Consider the following 19,250-nt stretch of genomic DNA (forward strand, 5'->3'; position numbering starts at 1 on the left):
ATATCATCATTTTCTCATATCATACATCACATCATCACATAACAACACAACACTCGTCATGAATTATGTTATCCTAAAACATTAAATATGTCCAAGGTTAGATAAGTCATCTCTTCATCTCAATTTACACCACTCCCATCAAGAATTCCATCGTTCATATTCAGTCCACAATGAGATAGCATAGCAACGCACAAACATTCATCTGTCTTTCTTGCAATACAACGACAGATAAGCACATAATGAAAGCACCATAGAACAACAATATAATCCAGACAAATAATCAATTATTTACAATTAAGTATTCAACGATAAGTATATACATATATCTATATATAAGTCCAGTTAACTATATTTACCTCAATCTCAAAAGATTATGTTAGCAAAAGGAACTGATCAACCCCTCTACTTTATCTTCACGTTCTATAACAAACTAATATACGTATTATCAATATATTGAGAATTTCATATTTTGAAAAAAATATTAAACAATATTCATACATTTTTATCAATTTTTTAATATTTCATTTATATCAAATTTGAAATCTCCATTCAGTTTTTTTCAAATAACTAGACATTCTCAACTTTTTAGGTACATTATTTATGAATTAAATCATAAAAATTTATTTTATCAAACCCCTCATATTTTTATAGCTTCTATTTTCTATAACATCCCCAAATTAAACTATCTCAACATCCATTATTCCTTTTCAATAAACACAATATTTTTCAAATATAACTTTCTAATATTTCTCATATATATATTTTTTAATATCTATATTTCTTTTTTATTAATTTTTCACTATTATAGAAACTAATTAAACTCACAATTAAACAATATCCAATAATTAAATAAAAGATTCCAATAACTAAATAAATCAACTCGAATATCAACTCCATTATTCCTCATCCAAAAACAAACTATGCAAAGCTGAAAAAATTTACCAATCGTTTGAACTATGGCAGTTATTATACTTTTCCATCTAAATCTTTTTTATTTTTATCTGTAATTTGACATCCCAATTATACGAGTTTTACAAGTTATCACTTCAAACTTTCTGGTGGAATTTTCCACTTAAAAATGGTCACATGCAGCCACATGTGCAAGAAATCTTCCTTATTTCCAAAAAATCGCTCATGGTTTGTTAAATTTTATGTTGAATTTCAGTTATTTTATCGTAGTAATGTGGTGTATTCATAAAAACATCAACCAAATTTGAAATTTGTAATAGAAAATTACACATATACGCTGTATGCGACTATTTTCTAGAGAAAAATTTCCTTTCAAAAGTGGTTTGATGTGACAACTTGTAAAACTTGTATAACTGATATGGCAAATTAAAGCCAAAAACAAAAAATAGATAAAAAAATATAAAAATAATCACAGTTCGAAGGACAAAATGTGATGAATCAACACCAAATGAAAATTTCAACCTACGCACTTGCATTTGACCGTCTTTTATCTTCTTTTTCCGAAAGGAAATTTATACAAGTAAGAAACGTGGGGAAAGTGTGTGAAATTGGAGAAAAAAGAAATAAATGTGATGAGGGAAGAAAGACGTGGGAAGTTTATCTAACGTATACTATTATTACCAATTGTTGTAGGTGGATCGGATAAATTAAACGCTAAATTAAACATTCAAAATTTGAAATGACAACTTTTACTCTAAACACATAAATGACTTCTGATTTATAATAATAATAATAAATACTATATATATATATATTATTTTTTTAAAAACACGAAATGTACAAATTGTACTCAACTTTAGCTTCTTAATATGTTGAATGAGTTCAAATTTCAATCTTTAAATCGAAATTCAATTACATAAATTCAAAATTCAATTCTCTGAATCTAAATTCATTCTGAATTGGATCACAAGTATAGAAATCTCTATCCACGTTTGTATAGGTTCAAATTTCAGTATTTTGATTTGTCAATAAGGCCTGATTCAATTAGCAAAGTTGAGGCCCCATGACATTAGATGCCATATGTATTGAACCCCGTTATATGCATGGAATGTTTCTATTGTATAGTACGTGTTTGTTATATTTAGTTTATTCGATATAATTGATTAGGGTATGATTGTTGTAATGGTCTTTATTAGACATTGATATTAAAAAAAATGCTTGTAATCGATTTATTTTAATTAATAATAGATTTTCATCGCTCTTGATTCGTTGATTTTGGTGTATTACTCAACTCTAGTTTCTAAATATGTTGAATGAGGTCAAATTGCAATTTTAAGTTCAAATCTAATTCCACAAATTCAAGATCTAATTACATAAATCTCAAATCCAATTCTATAAAACCAAGTTTATTCTAAACTAGATCCCACACATAGAAAATTCAATTCACATTTGTATAAATTCAAATTTTAATATTTGATACTATTATGTCACTCGATATAGTTTCTTAATACGTTGAACAAGTTTAAATTTCAATTTTAAATTCGAATCCAATTTTCTAAGTCCAAACTCATTTTGAACTGAATCCCAAATATAGAAACTTTGATTCACATTTGTATAAATTCAAAATTTAATTAATAATAATTTATCGCCCTTACTTAAAAAAAAAATCAACATTCTATTCCAATATCGTTTTTTGTTACTATATCATTTACATATATAATTTCTTTTTAATTTATTTTCTTTCCCCACTGAAACGTTTGAGGTTTAAATTTTCTAATAATATAAAATTATTTTCGTATTTATTTCTTTGTTTTCTTTTGCAAAAAGAAGAGAAAGGATTAATTTGGTCAAATTATAACAAAAATAAAATTTTCTTTTCAATTTATTTTTCGTGTAACAATATATTTTAAATTTTCCTTTCAATCACATTTAAAAATTTAAAAGAAAACATAAAATAAATTTTGCTCGCCCTCCTTTCATCTTTACTTTTCGCTCCTCATTGAACCAAACGAAACCTTCGCTCAAAAATATTTTCTTTTCGAATTTGAGACATTAAAATAAATTTTATAAATAAAAAAAATATTTTTTATGACATAAAAACAAGAAGGAGTTGACCATTTGTCTCATTTTCTCATAATCTTCCCATGATTAGAATGACAATCATCACCCCTAGACTTAGTATAGCGAAAATACACATTTACCCCTCTTGATCACAATCGTGTCAGTGTTAGAACAACGGTCATCTACCCTATGTCACAGACAGTAACTCAGAATCCCGATTTGGCTTCAGCAATTTCGGACGACGAGAGGAAAACCCATTCGCATGGGTCGTGCTCCGGCCAATCAGGAAGCCACACGTCAATGTATTCCTTCCCTCACGCGTCAGATTTACATTTAGGGATTCCCGAATATACCCCTGCCCCGCGCCCCGTTTTAGTTCACTCTGCTCGCTGAAATTTCCAAGTCTAGCACTTAGGCAGTTCTCGTCGCCTAACATCTGAAAACACAAAAAACACACACTAATTTCTCTCTCTACAAACGGCTCTCGTCCCGTTTTTTTTTCTCTCTGCCTGTAGGCGTACGTGCAGGTGCTTCGCTGCTTGCCGAGTGTGTGAAATTTGACGAGTTGGACGGCGGAGTTTTTTGGGGGATAGGGTTTTTGCGCAGGAGGTTTGGGGTCTAGGGTTATGAAGGAAAGCCTGGCCGTTCGATTGGGGTTGAGTTGAGGGGAATCAACGGTGAGGATTTCGTCTCCGGATGGAGGGAGGTAGCGTCTCTACACTTACTTCTTCTGGTACTCTTCATTTCCTCTTTTTTTTTTTTTTTTTTGTTTTTGGTTTTCTAAATTGGATTTTGAAGGGCCTCGAGTTATGAGGTTCTGGGTTTTTGAGAAAATAGAGATATAAATAAAGTTTAAATTTTGGGGCTTTTCGTTTGTCACTGGTTGGGTGCTTGAGAGCAGAGGTGTCTACTGAAGTTCTGTTGGGGGTTTATAAATTTGTTTCCGGAGCTGCGTTCCACCAGGTCCTAGGTGAAGGATAAACTAATTTGGTTGAAGAAAGAGAGGAACTTGTTGTTATTCATTTTGTGCCATGCATGTTTAGGGGCATTTTAAGAGTTTTTTAACCTGGAAGCACTGGGTTAGGATCTTATCAGGGGTTTCTGTTTAAGGATTTTTTCACCGCTTTTTTTAGACCTGGAACAATTGGGATTCAGATTTTGCAAGAGGTATGATGTCTTCCGTCTGTTTTTATTTCTTCTCCTCCTTCCTTTTTTTTTTTTTGGTGAAAGGAAGCTGGACTGTATCAGATTAGGGTTTTGTAAAGTGTAATAATGTGTCTGGCTATGTGACATTAATCTTTAAAATTTCACTTCCTTGGCATTGGGCAATGTGTTTTATCTTCTAATTTTTCCTCAGCTGGAGTCAGCTTCTTTTTTGGCTTCTGTTTTCAGATTAAAATGCGTATCTGTATCTTAGGTTTGGTATTCGCACTAAATCTGATGATTACCTTGTTACGTGCAAGAAAGAGTTGAACTTCATTGATATTAAATTCTGAAGTTCTGTTGGGAGCTTGATTTTTGTTGTTTAAATCTGTTAAGTGAGGGTCGATAATTTTAACTAAGGCTAAGTATTAAGTGCAACTGTCAAATGGCGAAAGTCGATTCTATTGTCGATTGAGCATGCATCATTGGTGGAGAAGACTGAAGTTTATTTTGTTAGCATTATCTTTCCGATATAAGATTGGAAACCAAGCATTTCTTGTATATGACTGTATCCTTGCTCATTGAAAATAATAGTTTTATTAATTTATAATGTCTTATTTTCATCTCGATTTGATCGGTAAATGAGAAAAAGATGCAAAATTCTCCTATTGAAACATATGATAAGTAAGAGTTTTTTTGTTCAGGTTGCCTGCTATAGACATCTTACAATTTTAGGAGAAGCTGGTGGGAAGCAATTGGGCTTGAGGAGTTTTATGCCTTGACGAATTCACATTGATACTTTTATATAGGACTTTAGTGAAGATATTCTTTGCTTTATTTTAGTGGGCTGTTATTATTCGTTCCTATTTCTGGTTGATGTTCTGTTTACTATCCTGCTTGTTACTTATTCTATGTTGCCATGGTGAGCTTGGATGTTGAGTTATGTGGCCAGAGTATATTTTTTCTTAATATTGTTTGCTCTTCCCTGCTGGTTCCTTCTAGGGATACACCGATGGATTATAATGACAATGACTATGAAGGCCAGAATCTTCACTTAGCTGGTGAAGAGAGCTCTAAAATTTCTTCTGTTTTGCGACCATTTGCTCTTCCCAAGTTTGATTTTGATGACAGTCTCCACGGGCATCTGAGATTTGATAGTTTAGTTGAAAACGAAGTTTTTCTTGGTATTCCGAGTCAGGAAGACAATCAGTGGATTGAGGACTTTTCTCGAGGAGGAAATGGAATAGAGTTCAGTTCCAGTGCAGCAGAATCTTGTGCTTTGCCAAGGCATATCAATGTCTGGTCTGAGGCAACATCATCTGAATCTGTTGAAATGTTATTGAAGGCTGTTGGGCAGGAAGAAATGGTCCCAGGTGAAAATATGATTGAGGAATCAGATCCAGGTGATCAGCTTGGCAGCTCAACGAGACAAATGGAGAACGACTCGAGGCAGGATGATAAAATTGATGATGCTGGCCATGGAAATCCTTCATTGTCCCCTGCTGAAGTTGAGGGAGATTCTTCTAGGTCAAATCAGAATGCAGGAGTTGAAGGCGATCAGACTGAATATACTCTACAGGTTCAAGAGACAAATTTTGCTTATGGAGTATGCGTCGGTGCCAAAGATAGTAGTTTAACTGTGACCACTGAGAATTTGGGTATTGACATGAAAAGCACCAGTGCTAATCAAGAGGAAACTTGTGCCGTCATGAATGAATCTCTGCCCAATCAAGTGCTAGAAAACTTACCTGTTCCTGGCACAGAGATTGAAAGTACCGAGAGCTCTTCTCAGAAAATTTCTGTTAGTGTTATGAATGATCAGGATAGAATTAGTAATATCAGTTTTGCAAGTTCGGGTTGTATAACAAAAGGTTTGTCTGATTCAGCTGACGAGCAGGAGGAAGGCTGTAATATAGATGATGATAGATTGAATGGAGTTGCTGTTGTTGAAACGGATAATACAATGAGGCAATGTTCTCATGAACTTCCTTCGATAATTGAATCCTCAAAAGAGGAGCATGCAGTTGAAATTCTTATTGGAGAATCTTCTAGCATGCCGGGGAAGGGAGAATCTGTATCTGAAGATGATGTTGTATGCAATGAGGTTGCATTTGTTGCTGAACCTGCAGATGGCGGTCAACAGGGATCTGAGGCTTTCTCTTCAGGCATAGAGATCAAGCAGCTGTCTGGAGATCATAGCACTTTGTTTGAGACCCCATCTGTCTCCCTTCAAGGAGAAGCTAATGAGGGGCTTGGAATAGAAGGCAGTACTGTTGTCACCCCTGCAATCTATGGCAATACTGAACTCGAGGAGGTTCCTGTTGTTCAACAATCGGATGAGCACAAGGGCCTTGCTGATAATAAAGATATTTGTACTGGAAGTAACAGCTCTCTTGAGGCTCCACATGGCACTTCCGAGCCTTCTATGTTACATGAGGTACTAGATGATCATTCTGAAATGGATGGGGAAAGCAGCATTAATCAGGCAGGTTTTCCCAGTAACTTGACAGGTTCTGCCTTTGCCAGTGAATTTTGTGGGGATAAATCAGTGATTGATGATATGAGTGATGCCGGAGATACTGCTGTGGTGCAGAAAGAGAATGTGAAGATTGGGGATCATGTTGCCACTACCTCGATAGATGGGAGGACACAGAAGTTCACTGAAGAAAGTATCCCTATCCAGGTGGATGCTCATGTAAATGACCTTGATGCTTCTGCATGTGAAAAGGAGGACCCCCTTAAATTAAGTGATATGGTCTGTGATGAGATTGAAAAAGAAGTAGGATCTACTTCTCCAGGTGAGGGAGATAAAGTTGAGAAAAGTACTGGATCACAACCTAACAGTTCTGCTGTAGCTTATCCAGGTATTCTTTACTTTTCTGCTGTACCTTTCCCCCCTCTCCTTTTCAACATTGGCAAGGCTTGGATTCTCTTTATCCCATCACAAATGCAATCTGTTAATTGCTTCTGTGTGTTTAAATTGCTATGCAGTATTGGATACTGAGGGTGAAGATACAAAGTTGACATCATCATATGTTGAAGGTGATGAGCTTGTTGGCTGTCATGAGCATGACCCATGTTCATGTGACTCCGGGCACAGGGATCAGAGTAAAGAAACTGAAACTGAAACCCCTATACAACCATGTAGTTCAGTTCCAAAGGAGCCCTCGGAGTCAACTGAGCTTTCCCCTGCTATTGAAATTGAGACCCGTGAACTGCATTCTGCTGCAGGGGAAACAAAGACAAGTCATCAGTCTATTTCCTTGGTAGAGACTTCCGATGTTGCCATGGCTAATGAAGCCGGTGAGGAGTTGAATGAAAAGATGGAACATTCTGTCAATGACTTGATAAGGCAAGATGATGTTGCTGAAGCTGTACCTACTGAAAAACCAATGGAAGCAGAAACCGAAAGAAATGGTGGAATGAGTTCTTTAACAGTGTCAGGTGAATTATATCTTGTCTTTTGAATCTAGTTGCTATTATAGATGGAAAAATACATTCCTTGGTTGCAGACTGGAGCCGTAGTTCTTATGATCTGTCATATCTTTCCACAGTTCAGAGGAATTTATAGGTCTCCATCTCATGGCATACTGGATGAATCTCATGCCTGTTTGCATCTTTTGTCTTTTACTATATTCACATAAGTTCTGGTAAATTCAGAGAACTGTAAACAATGCTGTTTTATGCTTAGTCAATGGTGGTGAAGCATTAAATAAATGGTTATAGGAGTTGAAACTTTTTTACATGATTTAATCATGGGCAGTAAAATGGGGGCTGAACTTTTTGTGCATCAGCATAAAATGTTTTTATAAGGTTAAAGTCAAAAGCAGAAATTTTCTATTATGAAAAAAAAAGTGTTAGAATAAGTCCTCCATTCTTAATAAAGAAAAAAAAACTGATTACGTTTCTTACTTAATTTGCGCGTAAGCCAGATGAAGTGTAGGTTACCTAATAATTTATGATCGAGCTCTATTCAAGAGTCTTTACATTCAAATCATCTTTCAAGTATCACGCTGCACAGAAGATATGTAATGAAGAATTTGATGTAATATGCAAAGTACCTTTGATATAGAGAGTCTAGAAGAATAATCTCTATGTTGACTGACCATTTAGAACAAAATCAAGCTGTATGCTAGAGAGATTTTTAGGGTTTTCTAAAGTCTTATTGAGAATGGGGTTTTTTGTAGTGTTTCCGCGAAAAAAGTATTTGAAATTGTCTCTAGTGTTTGTTCTTGTTCTTATATGTAAATAAGGTAAAAATTGATAGAAGAAAAAGAAGATGTATTTGGTTTGTGGTTTGGATGGTTGGAGAAAAATGATAGCAGTCAAATCATGTCCTTTTAGATATTTAATATTTGTGGTTTCCATGATATTGTTGTGGTTTCTTATGCATAAATATATATAGGTAATTGTTGGGGAAAGGGATGGGTTTTCTTTTGTTTCTTTGATATGCTAGAAAAGCGGAGTGCTGGCCAGAAAAAACCGAAAGCACCCAATCCAAACATACACTTCGTGTTGGGCCTTCCTAGAAAGTCATTAAAATGCAAACACACCAAGTTATCCAATCCAACATGAAGTTGAAGAATGTGAATTTCTTTGGCAAGTCGAATAGAGATATTTCCATGACAAGTTACAGCTGAGCTGCTTCCCTTTCCCCATAATTTCTTTGTGAGCAAAGTTATTCTCTCCATTTTACTTGGGGATTTCATTGGTGCCTCTCATTTTAGCAGCGAACCTCCAAAGAGAGGGTATAATTCAAATTTGATGAAATGAGGCATTCAGTCAGAAGTGACATAAGATAGGTTGAGGATAGCTGTGGCCCTGTGGGCATAAGGAGATAACACAATGAAAAATGATTGGGTTTAATAAAGTTGAAGTTAATATAACTATGACTATACAGAAATTATCATAAAAGTATACAACAGAAGCAGCCCAAAACTCAACCATGCTTAATCCATTTGTGTTCGAATTGGGGGCTGATGATTCATTATCTGAAAGTTGCGGCCATTGCTGTACCAATATGGTTAGGCCTATCTGGTAAAGGTGATACTTTAAGCTGTGTGTATTTCTTTTCTGTCCTCATAATAATAATGAGACATTTTTCTCATCTTTAACTGATCATACCACTCTTATTTCCGATGCTAATGCTTTACTTGGTTTTGTAAAATCTTGGAGGGAGAAATGATTTATAGAGACGTGGTATTGTGTATAATAGATCTTCTCTCTGCTTCCGTGCCGATCTCAATTTGATGAGGTTAGGGTACCCAAATTTTCCTTTATCACCTGTGTGGTATGGACTGTGGACATGCTTTCTTATCAATGCAAAGGTTTTGGTCTGCACTAAGCTCTGCAACTGTCCAATAGAAGACTTTATTATGACTTTCATTGACTTCATCAAGTGTGAAGTTTTGATGTGGACTCGTGATTGCTTTGGCTAAAATCTAATAGTTGACTAAACTTTTGGATGCAAGTGCACTTTGTCATTGAGGATCCGTCAACTCATTATGTTAATAGTATCAAGTTATGGGTCTGAGGTTGTGACTGCTGCTTTGTGGATGAAAAAAATAACAAAGCAAGCCTGAAAAGGTTAGAGTGCTTGTTGCATAATTTTTTCATGGGATTAATGTTCTATATTTGAAAAAGTAGTTATCCTTATTCATGAATCCAAACTGGTACAACCAAGTCTTATATCACCTAGGAGTCATGTTAGTCTACAAGATCGACTGTTATGCAACAATGAGCCTTTTGTTTTTGCTTTAATAGTTGTCAATCTGCAAGCTGGACTCTTTTTTCTAGTTTTTCTAATAACTAAAAGTTCTGCTGTTGACGTGCTTGCAGTTATGAGCTGTACTGCAGAAACTGATAAATCTGACAAGCCTGCTGACCCTGGAGCTAGTTGTACTGATGTTTCACAAACTGAAACGAAAAAGCAAACTTCTCCTAATAGAAACAATGTTGAAGATACTGGAGAAGTTATGCCAACAACTGAGGTTTCAGGAGTAAATGCTCCATCTAAAGAAGAGGGCACCTTTACCTTTGACATTAGGCCTTTGGAAGATCAGTCTACAGGGGATCCTGGCAAGGGTTTGCAATCATTTCCCAGAATTCAAGCTTGCAAACTGTCTTTGGTATGTCTGGCGATGTTCTATTATTTTCCTTTTACCTGTTCCTGTTCTTTATTCTACTGTTTCTGCATTTACTCTGATTAATTATTGAAATGCTAACTGTGGATTTTGCTGAAGACTGGTGAAGGATCCCCTTCAACATCTGGTAGCAGCCAGACAGATCCGAGGATAATGAAGGAAATTTCTCATGTTAGTTCTCTAACCCCTGGTGTTTGTTCCCCATCTGGAAGTCTTGGAGGACCCTCTCAGCGCAAAACAAGACGTGGCAGCACAAAGCCTGGGAAAGGAAATGCAAGAAAAGGGAATCAAGTGAAAGAAACAACTCCTCTGAAGCAGACTGAGAAGGGGGATAAATCATCTCAGTTTTTGAGTCCACCAGGGGCCGGTCAACTCGTGACATTTGAAAGTGTTGTCAAGCCAAGGGGGACTGTCTCTATTCCTACCTCCAGCTTGCCTGATCTTAATACTTCTGCTCCATTATCTGGATTCTTTCAGCAGCCTTTTACAGATTTACAACAAGTGCAACTGCGAGCACAAATCTTTGTTTATGGATCTCTTATGTAAGTCCGGTTTTTCTTTCTCAAAAGTTTTGTCTGCATTGCAGCAAAAAAGAGAAAACTATATTTAGGGTATTGATTTGCACACGAGTACACAAGTTTCTCAAGCAGACTGGAAACTTTCTCCTTTGATGCTATAAAGTATCATTTTATCCTCTTTTTTGTTTGCTTATGCTTGAATGTTGTTTCTGCAGACAAGGAGCAGCACCTGATGAGGCGTGTATGGTGTCAGCCTTTGGTATGTGTGGTTAGTTATGTCTTGCAGTCTTGGTTCATCTGCCCCTTTCTATTTTTGTTTTCATGTTTTGTTTATGTTTTCCTTTTCTTTGTTTATGGGGGTGCAGTGGTGTAGGTGGGGAAGGGGCTTTAGTATGAACATATAGTTGCTAGCCAAGTGACAATTCTGATTTTTTGTTCTTTTTTTCAACTTAAAAAAAGATGGAGGTAGGAGCATTTGGGAGCCTTCTTGGCGTGCTTGCGTAGAAAGGTTTCATGGTCAGAAATCCCAAGGCAATAACACTGAAACACCTGTACCCTCACGTTCAGGTACCTTATCTTGTTCTCTAGTATTGGCCTCTACATATTGCCATTTACTGATTACAGATTGGTATTGAAAGATGCAGGTGCCAAAGCTCCAGATCAGACCAACAGACAAGCCTTCCCTCAAAGTGAAGTTCTTTCCTCCATAGCTGGGCGAGCAAGCAACAAGCCCATCCCTTCTCCTGTTGTCAATCCTGTGATCCCTCTCTCTTCCCCCTTGTGGAGTATATCTACTCCATCTGGTGAAGCTTTGCCAACCAGCAGCGTGGGCAGAACTGCTGTTTTTGATTATCAGGCCGTTTCTCCTTTGAATCCTTATCAGACTCCACCTATACGGAATTACATGCCGCATAGCACTTGGCCATCGCAGGCTCCCTTCCCAGTACCCTGGCTTGCCTCTTCACAAAGTTCTCCCTTTGATATCAGTAGTAATTATCCCACATTTCCAATCACAGAACCAGTAAAATTGACCCCAGTCAAAGAATCATTGTTGCCTCTTACCTCTGGCACAAAGCATGTATCTCCCATTCCTTCAACTCATACTGGGGCCACTACAATGTTTGCTGGGGCTTCTTCACTTGATCTGAAAAAAGGCAAAGTATCAGCTGCACCTACTGCTGATACAAAAACTAGAAAGAGAAAGAAGTCTTCTGGTGTGGATGATGTTTTACAGATTTCTGTGACTGCTTCTCCAGTTGATACCGTCTCTGCTCCCGTAGTAGCTAATCAGATGTCAAAGAAGGCTCCTGCAGTTGAAAATCTTGGTCAAATCTCTTTGATGAGTCGGAATCAGGCAGATTCAATGTCTAAACCTGTTGTTAGTAGTCATTATTCGACATCGGTTGCTGTCACGACCCCTTCTAGCTTTGTGCCAAAAGGTGCGACTAACCCATTTTTATCCATGGTCTCTCCATCAATTTCTAGTGATCACCCCAAAAGAGGTGATTTAAGTATGGATAAGAGGGCACTAAATGTTGATGGTTTTAGCAAAGTGGAGGAGGCTAAGTTGCAAGCACAGGAGGCTGCTGCTCATGCTGCTGCCGCCATCAGTCAATGTGAAGGTGTGTGGAGCCAGTTGGATCAGCAAAAAAATTCTGGCTTGACATTGGATGCTGAATCTAAATTAGCATCCGCCGCTGCTGCTGTAGCTGCTGCTGCTTCTGTTGCAAAGGCAGCAGCTGCAGCTGCTAAGGTTGCATTAAGTGCAGCGGTGCAAGCAAAACAAATGGCGGATGAAGCAGTGAGTAAGTCTGGAACTGTGAACACCACTGATTATGATGCAAGCTCGGTTTCTAATTCCATGAACAACTTGGCGAATGCTTCAGCTGTGTCCATTTTAAAGGGTGGGGATCGGAGTAATGCTCCCAGTTTAGCAATATCTGCTGCTAGAGAGGCTGCTAGGAAAAGAGTTGAGGCTGCTTCAGCTGCCACGAAGCATGCTGAAAATCTTGATGCGATTGTAAAGGCAGCAGAATTGGCTGCAGAAGCGGTTTCACATGCTGGAAAAATTGTTGCCATGGGTGACCCTTTCTCTTTGGGTGAACTAGCAGAAGCCGGCCCGAGTAATTATTGGAAAGTCCTGCAGGTGGCTACTGTACCTGGTTCACAACCAGATCACATGAATAAAAATAAGTCTATCCATAGCAATGCAGGAGAGGTGCATAATGCTTTGAACCAGCATAAGGGACCTGATAAGGGCATGCACCTTACAGGACACGTTGTGTCTCCTATTCAAAGGGAGGTGTCCAGAAATATGTTGGCTGATAATGTTACAGTGGAGGGTAATCTTATAGATTCTGTCAAGCATGGGGAGAGCGCTTCTACACTTCATAAGGACAAAAAAGTATCTGACTCAGCTAAGTCTGCTGGTGTTGTTTCTGACCCCGACATTGAATCAAGATCAAACTCCTTTACCATAACAAGCATAAAGGAGGGTTCCCTTGTTGAGGTTTGTAGTTTTCATCTATTTTAAAGTATCTTATGCTTCTTTCAGTTTCCTGTTTCTGGTTGCATCTTATTGCCTAGCAGTTGTTTGTTCCATGTCCTACTTCAAAAGAGTTAATATGATTACATGCTTAACGTTTATTTCGTTGTAAAGACATTTCAACTGCTTGACATTGCAGGTTCTTAAAGATCGTGGTGATTTGAAGAAGGCCTGGTTCTCAGCCAATGTGTTGAGTTTGAAGGACGGCGAAGCTCTTGTTTGTTATAGGGAATTACAATCTGATGAAGGTCAGTTGCAGATCTTTTTGTATTTTGGTGGGAATTATTGCATGATTGAGGTCCTTAGAAGATCTCTTTCGTCCTATGAGCTTTAAGTTGTATGAAGTTTCATATTTGATATATTTAAGGCTTTAAGCTGAATGCAATAGAGACTTCATTTAACTTAAAATGATCTAGGCCGGAGGCTGACCCATGTTAAGATGAAATGGGGTTTGGAACACTTTGGTAGTGCTCCTGGATCATACTCCCATATAATCAATAAAAGCATTTGGAGCCATCTCCTTATCTTGTTTCTGTGTCAAGAAAGAATATGGTGGAATGGCTGATAGTTCTATCAGTTACTGAAAGAGCCCAAATTATGTACTCGAAACAAAACAATCGCCATGTTTTTTCTTGTGTATCCTCTTTATGAAATCATGTGTTGACTGGCATAGCATAATAGGTTAAGGTTGCATCATACAATTTTTAAATAGCTTGAGGATCTCGTGTAATTATGATTGGGAGGAAAAGAAGAGACTGATAGGCCACCTTCATCATGTGAACTATATAATATTATAAAATTATTATCATAATCATAACTTCACTGTTGAGTTATTGGCTACATCAATTTTCTTTTCACATGAAAGAAGAATTTATCTATTGAGGAGAAATTGCTTTTGGTAGAAGGGGAGGTTCTTCATTCAAAATAATGGTTTATTAAACTAGAAGACTTTTTAGTATGTGGGTGTGTACGGGTGTTTTGTTTTGTCACCTCATCTGGAATTTGCTCCTCTTTTTAGGGTCTGAGAAGCTCAAGGAGTGGATATCAGTTGAACCCGAAGACGGCAATGCTCCGAAGATTCGAATTCCCCATCCTATGACTGCTGGACAGTTTGAAGGAACAAGGAAGAGACGTCGAGCTGCTGTCAAGGATTATAGTTGGTCTGTTGGAGACAAAGTTGATGCCTATGTGGAAGATAGGTAAGCCACAACTTGCTTTATATGATGACTGTTTTCATATGTACTGTTTAGATAGCATCTTCCTATTTTGTGATTATGAATTATACTTTTGTTCCCTGTCTGGTAATTTCTACAATCAGCCACTGAGCTGGGCTTCTTTCATTTTCTCATGGAGTTCAAAGCTTTCACTGTTATCAGGAATGGGTTCATTTTACATGGTCATTGGTTGTGTGCTTTCTTATTTATTCCTCATCGGCTTGTATCCGTCCACATATTTTGGATGGTGGAAGATGGGTGGATTAGATCAGATCAACTGATATGCGGAGCTTCAGATTGAGTGATTAAAAGTTACAGACCACCTAGAGAAATAATAAAATATTCTCGATTTCCTGCAAGAACGGAGGATTGTATTAAACACAGTGTTGAAAGTTACATGTTTCTAGTAATAGTCAATAGTCATAGGAGTAATATGATCACAGGATATAAATACATTGCATGAGAAGACAAAATAAGAGTTGTCAATTCCTTAATGGGCAATAGAGAATTTTTTACTTTTGAATGAAGAACCTTATTGACTTGACCAAACAAGCATGTGAATTGTGACACAATACTGCTGCTTGTTTACATAGGGTCAGAAATTCGGCACTAACTCTGATGATTGTAACTCATGAATCTGATCGTAATAAACAGGAATGATGCATGAATCCACCTTTTATGCTTTTTTCCTTAGAGATACATCATTGAGTTTAAAATGGTGGCTGAAATTTTAATTTTTTCACTTGGGTGGCATAATGATATTGGGTTTGGCCTAGGAGTATTCGTGTCACTTTGTAAGGTATCTATTTCATTTTATTAAAATATCTCTTCTAATCAATCTTTTACTCTACCTAATAATGGTTTTCAGTTGGATCCAATTTTTATCCCTGTTCTTAGGGTCCACTAGGCTTTATTCCCTCTCTTAATTGCGTGATCCAACGGAGAGGTTTCAGCATCAGATTTGATCTGAATGTAGATCTTAAACCATATCACAACAGCTCTCTTTTTGTGGCTCAGAAAATCACCCCATTAATAGTTTTTTGGGAGTGTATGTGAAAGCACGGGCTTGATATTTTGATGAACACTATTTCAACTTCACAAGATTTTTCATCTTTAAATACATCACTTTCTGATTACTGTTTGCTCTTACTTGATTTACCAGGATGCTTGAAACCTGATCTAATTTCAATCCGATTTCTTCATATGCATGCACCTTGTCTGCATCCTTTTAAATGGTACACACCCTATGTTTGGCACATATGGGCAAGTGATTAACTTCTGTATGGTTTTCCTTTTGTTTGTTGGTTTATGTGCCTATTGGCTCGTGATTGCTATCAATGCAAGGGATTTTATGCAATTGATGATGAAAGACTCAAATAGAATCATGTTTCCATAGTGCAAGAAACTTGTGTGTAAAGTTCTTTTAGCTAAACATTCCGCTCTGAATAAGAGGACACTGCTTCACTATCTGATCCTGTAGGATGTTCTTACATCTTGATCTTAAGTGACCTCCATGCCATTGAAACATTGTTATATGAAACTGCATTACTTTATCTTTATTTCACAGGAGTTTAGTCTTAGTTGTAATACTATTACTGAAAACATCGGTATTATAATAATCTTTATAACATACTGCAGAAATGTGCTTCAGATATATATATTAATTTGGATCTATAACTTTGAATTCTACTTCATTCTTCATATCTCTTGTATCCATGTTACTTCAGCTGGTATGAAGGCATTGTTGCAGAAAAGAATGACAAAGACCCAACTACTTTAAGTGTCCATTTTCCAGGTACTTTTTTCTGACCGATGCGTTTGATTGTCTATGTTCAGTACTTCTGATGTGTAATTCACAAATGCATTTTTTGGTTTTACGCAGCCAAAGGAGAGACATCATTGGTCAAAGTGTGGCATCTACGGCCAACTTTAATTTGGAGTGATGGCCAATGGGTTGAATGGTGCAGACTAGGGGAGGATTGCACTTCTCAGGTCTTATATTTAGCTTGTATATATAGTTCACCACGGGTTCAATAAACATTAGCTTTTTGCTGTGCTCCGACTCATGCACCTCATTTTCAGGGAGATACACCAGTGGAGAAGCGAGCAAAGCTGGGAAGCACCAATATTGAGATAAAAGCGAAGGGCAAGATGGGCAAAACCATTGATTTTGTAGAAACAGGGATAAATGAAGAAATAAGATTGCCTTTGGCTGCTAATGAAAAAGTTTTTAGTATCGGTAGTACGAAGGAGGAGAATAAGCCGAACACGGTCAAGACGATGAGGTCTGATAGGAAAGAAGGATCAAGAGTTGTGTTTGGTGTCCCTAAGCCTGGGAAGAAAAGAAAATTCATGGAAGTAAGCAAGCATTACGTTTCTGATAGGAACCCCAAGATTAATGCACCTAATGATTCAGCAAAATTAGCTAAATTTTTGCCTCAAGGATCAGGGGCTCGGGGATTCAAAAGTAATTCCAAGGTTGATTTGAAGGAGAAACAAGTACCAGAGTCTAAACCGAGATCTCTAAAGTCTGGGAAACTGCCAAGCATCCCAAGTAGAACTTTAGCACAGAAAGATGACTTAACCTCTTCGCGGCCTAATGCACGTGATGCATCTGTATCAGATCATGTAGCAAAGGGCTCTATTAGCAATGATGAAAATGAATCAGGTGAGCAAAACGTTGCTGAGTATGTATCTGTTTCTAATGTTGAAGAGATCTCTGGTGGCAGTGTGGTATTTTCTTCTCAAGCTCTTCCACCAGAAAATCGCAAGAAAGCAGCAACAAGGAATGCTAAATCTGAGCTGCCCAACCAAGGGAAACTTGCACCTGCAAGTGGAAAATTGGCAAAAATTGAAGCAAATGATAAATTAAATTCTGAAGTTGCCGAACCCCGCCGATCAAATCGCCGTATCCAGCCAACGTCAAGGGTAATTTTTACTTTTTCTCTTTTCATAATCTGTTTAATTTAACCATGCTTCTTTACGGGTAAACTTGAGATAAGTGTATTTTGCCATGTTTTGCTCAAAATGAAAATCACAGACCAAAAGGCAGATAAGGGTTTTCTGTTATTGAGAATTTCCTGCAGATTTTTGTTTGTGTTGTGGTAGTATTATTGTATTTGCATACTGAACTTGGAGGGAAACCCATAGAGTTGAAAACATATAGATCGGTCATTCATAAAAAATAATGTGCATACCTGATGCAATGTCAAAGGAACATATTATATGTGCCCCAAAATATGATGATCATTGCAAGTTATGATTTTAGGGTTTTGATACATCACACAACATCTCTACGTTGAGCTTCATTTATTATTCCTTGGTGATTATACTTTGTTGGACTTTTGATAATCCCAATAAAACTTCAAAGAAATTCTGCAAGTGCAAGTGTTTCGAATGTGATTGTGCTCTAAGTGTTCGATCTGTCAGATCTTACCTGCTTACCGTGCACACTGCCTGACCCAACAGAATATAACTAAACAAAGAGGTGAAGCTCTGAGTGCTTCCTAACTAGACTTAGTATCCCAAGATTTGGAAGGCCCTACTTTCTCCACTCAGACAAAACACAAAAAGTGAATAAATGGACCTATAATTGCATAAAGTTCCCAACACATAAGTTTATGAAAAGAGGTAGTATCGAAATACGAATAAAATATTTTATCTGATGAGTTACATTGCGTCAGAGTTTTACTTGCTATGCAAGCTAACATTGATTTTGTGAGAACATTTTAGATTCCAAATGAAGAATGATAAAATAATTGGAGTTCTCTGTGCATCCGGATAGCTGGGTTCTGCATAAACTAAATTGTTCTTTGGCCAAACATGTATTTATAGGCCCTAAATTGAATTAGGCATTGTTGATGCATAAAGTTTTGTGAACTGTGATTAAGTTTCAAATGTATCTGCTCAGAGAGGGCTTCTCTTTTTGACGCTTATAATTTTTGGGAGCATGTGGCTGGTGAATATTTGTTTATATAGAGATGAAGACTCGGGCTTCTGCAATTTCACCATGTATTTCTGTTTTTGAACTTCTTCTATGCAGCTACTGGAAGGGCTGCAAAGTTCACTGATAATCTCAAAAATTCCATCCTCGCATGACAAAAGCCACAGGAGTCAGAATAAAGGCACCGCCAGAGGTAGTATTGAAGTGCAAGTCTTGCATTTCGCTTGCTATTGTCTTCATTTACTTCAAGCAAAGAATCATGAAACTGACCACATCTTTTTTATTGATAGGGAACAAATAATTGTGGTTGACAGGGAACAGCGTCCGAACGGCTCCTTTTGGCGGCCCAAATGACCAAGTTGTCCTCCTGTAGTGTTTCTGTAGACTAATTTGTTATAAAGAGGATATAAGTGAGAATGCAAATGCTCACTCTCTTACATTGTCGGATGTAAAATTTAGGCAGTAGATGTCAATATTGGTGTAGTTGGCATACAAGAATAGGGCTTTGACTTTCTATTCCCCTGAATAGGTTGTATATGGTACTTTGTGTCAGTTGGCTTGAACATTTCAGAGAAGTCTTAATTATTCAACTTGCAATCCGGTTGTTTATCTTCTAAATTCTCTCCTAAGGCGAACTGCTGAACTTCTCCTGTTGTGATGGTAGCTATTATATCAATGTGGTAGGTAGTTATTCTCATTCAGCAGTAGGTTCAAGAAGTGTGATTGAAGGGTCGTAACTGGACGTAGAGCACATGTAATTAAGATTATTGCAAC

General features: G+C 37.2%; 1 protein-coding gene across 3 annotated transcripts; it reads left to right on the forward strand.

Moving 5' to 3' along the window:
• The first annotated feature begins 3,360 nt into the window (after positions 1 to 3,360).
• Positions 3,361 to 19,073, forward strand: G2484-1 (protein). 3 transcript variants are annotated; one of them, XM_011082966.3, is made up of 15 exons: positions 3,361 to 3,703; positions 5,116 to 6,977; positions 7,105 to 7,557; positions 9,952 to 10,241; positions 10,356 to 10,798; positions 10,990 to 11,033; positions 11,234 to 11,341; positions 11,413 to 13,283; positions 13,459 to 13,567; positions 14,338 to 14,518; positions 16,261 to 16,328; positions 16,416 to 16,525; positions 16,616 to 17,461; positions 18,576 to 18,669; positions 18,767 to 19,073. In XM_011082966.3, the coding sequence occupies exons 2-15, from the start codon at positions 5,126 to 5,128 to the stop codon at positions 18,775 to 18,777; spliced, it is 6,480 nt and encodes a 2,159-aa protein (XP_011081268.1). In that variant the 5' UTR covers positions 3,361 to 3,703; positions 5,116 to 5,125; the 3' UTR covers positions 18,778 to 19,073. The 3 variants fall into 3 exon arrangements, with proteins under 3 accessions (XP_011081268.1, XP_011081270.1, XP_088737043.1); XM_011082968.3 differs by having other exon boundaries at positions 11,419 to 13,283; XM_088880917.1 differs by having other exon boundaries at positions 3,361 to 3,676.
• The last annotated feature ends 177 nt before the right edge of the window (positions 19,074 to 19,250 follow it).

Source organism: Sesamum indicum, linkage group LG6, assembly GCF_026168435.1.
Source record: "Sesamum indicum cultivar Baizhima isolate 11 linkage group LG6, ASM2616843v1, whole genome shotgun sequence".
Lineage (NCBI taxonomy): Eukaryota > Viridiplantae > Streptophyta > Magnoliopsida > Lamiales > Pedaliaceae > Sesamum > Sesamum indicum.

Coding starts and splice junctions, on each gene's coding strand:
- G2484-1 (XM_011082966.3), top strand. CDS start 5,126: ATGGATTATAATGACAATGACTATGAAGGCCAGAATCTTCACTTAGCT. Junction 10,242..10,355: donor AAGCTTGCAAACTGTCTTTG/GTATGTCTGGCG, acceptor ATTTTGCTGAAG/ACTGGTGAAGGATCCCCTTC. Junction 11,034..11,233: donor GTGTATGGTGTCAGCCTTTG/GTATGTGTGGTT, acceptor ACTTAAAAAAAG/ATGGAGGTAGGAGCATTTGG.